The sequence below is a fragment of the Vitis vinifera genome, chromosome 10 (genome assembly GCF_030704535.1).
Source record: "Vitis vinifera cultivar Pinot Noir 40024 chromosome 10, ASM3070453v1".
NCBI lineage: Eukaryota > Viridiplantae > Streptophyta > Magnoliopsida > Vitales > Vitaceae > Vitis > Vitis vinifera.
Genome location: NC_081814.1, coordinates 18,386,700 through 18,394,656, shown reverse-complemented (window position 1 = coordinate 18,394,656; position 7,957 = coordinate 18,386,700). Strand labels below are relative to the sequence as shown.

General features: G+C 39.4%; 1 protein-coding gene across 1 annotated transcript; it reads right to left on the bottom strand.

The window, feature by feature from the left end:
* Positions 1-6,035: 6,035 nt before the first annotated feature.
* Positions 6,036-6,548, bottom strand: LOC109121982 (anther-specific proline-rich protein APG-like). Its single transcript, XM_019217929.1, has 2 exons — positions 6,374-6,548; positions 6,036-6,280 (listed from the first exon to the last, which is right to left on the bottom strand). Exons 1-2 carry the CDS (start codon positions 6,546-6,548, stop codon positions 6,036-6,038), a joined length of 420 nt encoding a protein of 139 aa, XP_019073474.1.
* Positions 6,549-7,957: the final 1,409 nt, after the last annotated feature.

Here is a 7,957-nt window from a genome sequence, read left to right as displayed (position 1 = left end):
TCATAAGCATCAAGGTTGAAGATTTAAGAACATGATGCTTTTTTTTAGCGTCAAGGTTGAAAAATGCTATAAGATGACACTTATCATGAGTGTCAATGTTGCTCCTACCTATACAATGATGCTTTATTGAGTGTCAATATTGAGATGAATGAAATTGCAGACTTACAATGACACTTATAGAGCACCAAGGTTTAGAATAATGACGCTTTCTATGAGCGTCATGGTTAACCGCCAAAGAAGATGGCGCTTTTGAAAAGCATCAACAATTGGAAATTCATAAGATGTCAGTCTAAGATATGACGCTTTTGGAAAGCGTCATCTTATATCTATCTTGATGCTTAAAAAACGTCATCTTTTTACATTTTCCTTGTAGTGATACATTATGACAACTCTAGTACTATCAATATTTCTTAAAATCTTACTCTTCATTTCCATACTAACTAAGCACATTGAAATTCATCATCACTTCATTAGAGAACTAGTTGAAGATAAGGTTGTCTCTCTAGAGTTTGTCCCATTCGAACAAAAATTGGCATATATCTTTACCAAACCCTTAGATTCTTTTAGGTTTGAATTCCTTAGTAAATTCCTGGGCATATGTCTAATCAATTAAAATCTTTTTTGATAAGCTTTAAAGGTTTGTTTTGTACAGTCTATTTTCTTATCTTATTTCTTTTGGCTTTATTTATAACTTCTTTAGGCATATGATTAGTGTTTTTTTACTTACCTTATTAGCATGATTTGTAATATCTCAAGTTTATGACTTGGAGAAATATATTAATTCTATTAAATATTTGTTAATCACTTTAAGGTACATGATTCCTAAAAATTAAAAATCTTTGTATGATGGAAAATCTAACTTGAGCTACACTCTATGATTGATCAAGATGGAGACTTCTTAAGTTTAACTTGGTTTCTTTGAAATGATCAATTATCATGCCTAAATCTTATTATCCACATACCTTATTTGACTAAGATTATTATTTTGTTTCTCAAAGTGTGTCAGCGCAAAATTTGAATCCTTGGCCAATTTCAACTCTTATATACTTTCCAAGATTTATTCCCTAAATATATGTTGCTCACTTGCAACATTTGGAAACATCCCCAAAGTGGATACAAAGGCAACCATGAATAAAAAAAAAATCAAATGAGATCATGGCATGCAATGTCTCCACTTTCAAAAGAAAAATGAAAAAAAAATGATGATATCAAATCAAGAGGGAGTTAAATTGCATTGTATGTAGATCAAGGAGGTCGTGTTAAATAAAAATCCAACAATCTTAAAACAAATTAACTGGATGTTTTCTTGATTTGACTAAAGACATGACTTGATTTCTTCTAAGAGATCAATTTCGAAATATAGCACTAGATAGTAGGTCAATTCTTATGTTTCTATGTTGATCCTCTTATACACTGATAAATATGCATTAAGTTTCAAAACTGAGATTGGGATTAACTTTGTTCGTTGGAGCTTAAACTTCATTCTTGTTTAATGAACATATATTATTGTAGATGATTCATGCCCAATTGGTGTCTCAACTGATTCATGTCCAGCTGGTGCTCCTTGTTTGAGGGAGTAATCAACAAAATTTATAACCTATTACACCATATACTAGGGTAGCAAAGAAAAAGCTACTATAGTATAGTGGTTCTAGGATCGTTCACTGGGAAGGGTTTCCAAATTACAAATGATACCAATTCAAAGTGAATTGGTAGTGTTTCATTTCAAGGTTAGCTTAAGAAATAAAACTCAAACCTTGATTGGTAAAGATTTAGATTCAAACTAACTAACAAAACAAGTAATGGGAATAACTTAGGAAGAAAAACATTCCTTGGAGGGTCAGGTTCACTGGGGTAGTTCCTCATGCAAAAGACATAGCTCCGGTCAGATGGTTCATTTCCTCGCGTTAGAGATTCAACATATTGTAGATTCTCTAACCGGTGTTGTACAGATACATCCTTTAATTAGATTTCAACTTTAATTCTCTCACTGATACAACTTGCAATGGTTCAAGCCTCTCACTAAGCCTTAATCATTCAAGGTGATCTTTAACCTTGGACTTCCCTTCTCAAACTTGCAAGAGATAACTAATGGATGTCTCCTTGGAGTCCAAAAGCTTACCAAGTGTTGGCAATTCCAGAAAATTTTACCTTAAAAGTCACCTCCCAGAGGCTCGCAAGGGGTAAACTAGTGCATCTCCTTGGTTGGAGATCACTTGCCTTACCAAGTGTTGGCCCAGGTGACTCTAAGGTGTTTAAAGTTAACTAAAAACATAGAAATCACTAAAGGATTTCACTTCCTCTTCATTAATGGCTGAAACCACAAAGCTTTGCATTCTTGCACTTGGAACCTTCCCCGGCAACCTTAGCTCCAAGGAACTAAAGGTTTAGTTACTCATTCTCTGGGGAAAATTCCTCAGAGAGTTCATAACTTAGAAAAAGATGAAAAATACAAAGTGAGAAGGTAAGGCAAAACAAAGGGCCTGAACTTTACTTGCTTTTCCAAAACTTTACAAAAGGTCTCCTCTTCCGAGAACAGGCTCTCGAGGGGTATTTATATGAACATAATACAAAACTAATTATTACATGGATATTTACTCTTTTTACTAACTTAAAAGCTAAGGAATCTTATAATTGGTGGCTTACAAGGAGAATTTTGGGATATCTCCCAATGTCGGTAGCAAATATCGGGAAGCATTAAGGACCATTTTGCAAAAGAAAATGATGTCTGCGAGATTTCGCAGACACACAAAAAGGGCTGCGAAATCACTTCGCAGCAAAAGGTTATTCTCGTAGGGCTGCGAAGTTGGCTTTCATCTTGAGGTTCTCAACTTCCAACTTGTCGCATATATCGGGCAACTTCAGGAGGAAATCCACCACACTGTACAAAAAGGCTGCGAAATCACTTCGCAACAAAAGGGTGATTTCACAACACTTTGCGAAATGCTTTCTTCAGCTTAGAGTGATTGACTTGCAGTGGCTATAACTTCTTTGTTTCAACTCTAAATTGTGCACCATTTGAAGCATTGGATTTTTTACTTCCTAAGCTTTGAAATGACATATAGCATGCATCAATTGGACTTTAGAAAGTGCTTCAAAAGTGGTTGACACGACTGTCATCAAGAATATGCTTCATGGCAGATTCTCTTTACTTCTTCTCCTTGCATTCCAGATTTACTTATGGCAAAGGACTTCAAAGCTTCGGTTCTTCATGTTTCTGAGCTTCCAATTGCTTTGCCCAAGATTCCATATAACTCTCCTCAATCTCGGATTGCTTTGGTGATCAAAAGGCTATCAAAACACCAAAACTTAACTTAATTTGATTAGAATTGATTGCAAGGGTCCTTAACATGTTAATTGGGTTAAAAGGCAATAACTACTACTCAAAAGTGTTTAAAAGAGTTTATTATAAGCTATCAAAGAGCACTTTTTGAGTAGTAATCACTCCCCCCAACCGACATATTGCTAGTCCCTTAGCAATGAAGAAGAGAAAAATATAAAAGCAAACTAAACTATAATTTACAACATCATGCTGAAAAACAATTTTCAAGTGGCATGATGATCTAACTCTCACATGAGACCTTAAAGAAATACAAACCCAACTTTCAACAAGAGTTATAACAAACTATGCTAAACACTATCAATTAAGGGAATGCATTATGCAAACTGAAGTTTTAAGATCATTTCCACTTCCAAAGAACCAAACTTTATTCTTCCACAAAAATCTAAGTGTAAGATTCCTTAGCTTCCGAATATAGTATGCTAAACTAATCTCTCCCCCTAACCTATCTCTTTTCAACACTTAGCAAACTGACCAAAATCAATAAGAAAAGAACACATATTTTTTTTTTTTTTTACAGGCTTAAAGGGGTATTCTTTCTGAATTGTCCATATAACGGGGGTCCATCGATGACTCCCAACCAATTAAGGTTTAGGGCATCAAGCTTTAAGGATCTTTCAACCACTAACTCCTCGGATTTTTCCCCGGACTTTTGAGAATGAATTTTTAATACCCATGCACCTACCATATGCTAACTCCACCTATCCACCCTTGTAACGAGCATTGAGGTCGGTGACTCCCAACCAATTAAGGCTTAGGGCACCAGGTTTTAAAGATTTTCACCATATACCCCTCAGACCTTGCTCGGGTTTCAAGGTAAGCAAACATTTTTCTTTCTTTATTTCAAAGGCTCATTGGCCTTTCATAAGGTGTCTCAAATTTATCAACTGAGGTCAAAGGTACCAAGTCCCAAAATTATCCTCAGTCAAGAGGGAAAAAAGTTTTTCATCTTATACTCGGAACCTATTGTGCACAGTGTGTGAATAGCTTAAAGTGGAAGAACTAAATTTGATTTCAATAGAAGCTTCAACAATTGAACCACTTTAGTAAGCATAATCCATACTCTAAGTCAAATGAAAAGCAACAGTTCAATTTCTCTTGTTTTAATTTGAAAATTTTTCCTCAAAATCCATGGAGAATGGAATAAAAAGAGTAAAAAGCAAAAACTACAACTGATTGCCAACCTAATTGCATTACCAAAAAGATTTAGCATACTTCCTTTAACTTATCATACTTCCTTCCTTTCTCATTTCTCCCCCCCAACCGAACTGAGCATTGTCCTCAATGTGATATGGGTGATTGCAATTAAAGGGAGGAAGTGGTACCTCCTGAGTGATATCAATTTCGAATACTGATTGGAGAAACCACATGTTTCAAAAAGAATAAAAGCTGTGAGAAAAGAAAATAAGAATAAATTAATGCTAAAGGTTAACAAAAAATATTAGACTTGTATTACTTTGAATCCATTTGAGTACAATGAAAAAGAAGGCAATACAAGCAATCCCATATATGGTACCAAAATAATGGGATTTCTTAAAAACTAAAAAAAAAAAACGAAATATATAAAAAACATATGCAATAGATATATATAATGATCTGATTAGTGGGTAGTGTTGGGGCTAGGCAGATAGGTCTGCCTCTTCAGTAGCTGCTCCAAAAGGGGCTTGAGGCTCTGTGGGATGAGAGTGTGGCACTGTAGTGGTGGAGGTAGAGGGCTCAGCAGCTGAAGGCAGGTCGAAATGATGCTAGAGTTGCCTCAAGATGTAGTGTGCTGAGCCTGGGTGGCCAACATCTGCTCTTGGCATGCTCGAATGGCTGCCATCTCCTGAGCAAGGCTGCTCTGAGATGCTGTGAGGGTCTGCAATGAACGGCATAACTCTCTGTATTCAGAAATGGGGATGGCCATCCTTGGTTCAGCTGAAGTGGATGGCTCAGATGAAGCTGGAGTAACTGGTGGAGCTCTGGGAATGGTAGGAGCAGCAATAGGTATACCCTCAGGTATGTGTCGTGGGGATGCTCTCCTACTAGCTGGCTGTGGGCACTCTGGCTGCTCAACTCTATAGGCTGTCATGTTGTTCCATTTGTCGAGAGTAAATACCTCTCGGCAAATGCGCTTGCGCTCCAACTGAGGCTCTGATGGATACCCTAGGTGCTCTAGAATTTGGCACAGCAGCCTTGGAAAGAGAAGAGGAATGTCATCAACTCTCTGCAACTTCTTTTTATGCACCTTCTCTTCGAAATAGAGAAGGGCAACCATAATCAGATGGTGAAGGCCGAAGAAATATCCCTCAGAAATCTTGAATAAGGCCTCTAGAAGCACTCCTCTCCTCTGAGTCCAATGCTGCAGTGGGTAGAGGTTATGACGCAAAAATGCATCAATAAGAAACATGATTGGAGGAAGCTCCCCCCTCAACAGATGTGGTCGTGTGGAAGCTCCTCTGGACAGGATATGCACCATTTCCAGCTCAGTGGGACTGGTCCACACTCTAAAATCCTCAAAATGAGTTGGCTCGTATGGTATTTGTAAGGCCTCAGCTATATGGCGAGCTCCCAATATGTCATGCCTCCCATCAATGGTAAAATGGATTAGAGTAGGATCCCTGACCTGGTTGGTAGTCATGGACTGATAAAAATCCATGGCTACCCTGGGGTAGAAGAAGTCTCTTGGAGTCAGCAGGTGCTCCATGTGGTATCTTCACAGCAGGTGGAATGACTGTGCAAGCTCCGGCCGCAATTGGAACGTGGCTGTGTCAAAGCACAGCTCGGAGTGGAATGGCCGAGCTCTACAGTCCAAATTCCCCTCAATTGGAGGCTGAGTCAGCATCGGCCGCCTGGTTACTGCTTCAGGAGCTATCTCAGATGGATTTTGGGGCTCGGGAAGTGGTGGCTGAGGCTCCTCAGGCTCTACTGGCGGCGCCGGAGATGGCACCGGAGATGGAACTGGAGATGGAACCGGCGAGGGTTATGGGGACTGCTCCGTTAAATCAATGGGCTCTGAGCTTTCAACCCTGGCTCTCTTTTGCAGTGGCCGACCCCCTGACCTGGTGAGATAACGCCTCGCCGGAGGCTTCTGCGGCGCGGGCTTCACCGGAGGAGAAATTGCTTTCTGCCGCGAAGGCTCAGAAGTGGGATCTTGAACGGTCTCCCCTCGCGGGACTTTCTTGCGGCTTGAAGGAGAGGAAGATTTAGCTCCTCTGGTTCGCGCCATTTCGGGTTGCCGAAATTTGGTCGGAAGTGATGACCGGAGAAGATGAACAGAGGTTTGTGCGGCGTCGGGCTCTAACAAGGAGATGAACAGTCTGCAAGTATGGCGCGCTCTCTTTTTGAAACCTTTTCACAGCTCAAATGACCAGTATATATAAAAATAACGGAAGATTAAGGGTCATTTTGAGTTTCACAAAAAAGGCCAATTTCGCAGCAAAAAGCCATTTTCGTAGCCCACTTCGCAATCCGTTTCGTAGCTGCGAATTGAGTGTCACTATGCTGCGAAGTGGCACATGTGTGCCAAAATCGCTTTCGCAATTGCGAAATACCCTGCGGAATGGAACTTTGGTTGCGAAATCAGGGTTTTTCACACTTTATCGCTTCGCAGCCGTTTCGCAGCTGCGAATTGGGGGCTCCTATGCTACGAAGTGGCACTCGTGTGCCAAACTTGGCTTCGCAGCTGCGAAAATTTTCGCAGAGAATTCCAATGAGTTGCGGAATGGTTTGGCAGCAAAGTGTTGTTTTCGCAGAAGATTTCCTTAGGTTGCAAAATCTCGCAAAGCCCTGTTTTTGCTCTGTTTTCGCTCGGATTTCTTCCTTTCAATTTATTTGCAATCTCTTCCACCTGAAATCATTCAAAAAGATTAAAACACATATAAAAACATAATTTTAAGATCAAAAGTATGGAAAAAACTTTGAAATTTACAAAAATTTTGGACTGTGGTAAAACCACGTCCACCAAACCCTTATTTGCTTAGGCTTTTCGTGGCTCAAGGAGATTGATTTCCTCCTTTTCTGGTTTGAATGGCTCCATGAATGGCTTGAGACGATATCCATTGACTCTAAAGGTGTCTTTGCCATTGGAATTCAATAATTCCACCACTCCATTGACATATACTTGGTGAATAATGAACGGGCCTATCCACTTTGACTTGAGCTTCCCAGGAAAGATATGGAGTCTTGAGTCATACAGTAAAACTCTTTGCCCTTTCTGAAATTCTTTGTTGGAGATTAGTTGATCATGCCACTTCTTCATCCTCTGTTTTGCAACTTTGGAATTGATATAAGCATCATTTCTTAATTCCTCCATCTCATTAAGGTCTAGACATCTCTTTGCTCCGGCTCTGATCAAGTCCATGTTCAGCTTCTTAATTGCCCACCAAGCTTTGTATTCGATTTCCACAGGGAGATGGCATGGTTTGCCATAGACAAGACGATAGGGAGACATGCCAAGAATAGTCTTATAAGCTGTTCTATATGCCCACAATGAATCATGAAGCCTAATAGACCAATCTTTTCTACTTGAATTCACCATTTTCATCAATATGTTCTTTATTTCCCTGTTAGCTAGCTCAACTTGCCCGGAAGTCTGAGGATGATAAGGTGTAACTACCTTATGCTTCACTCCATATT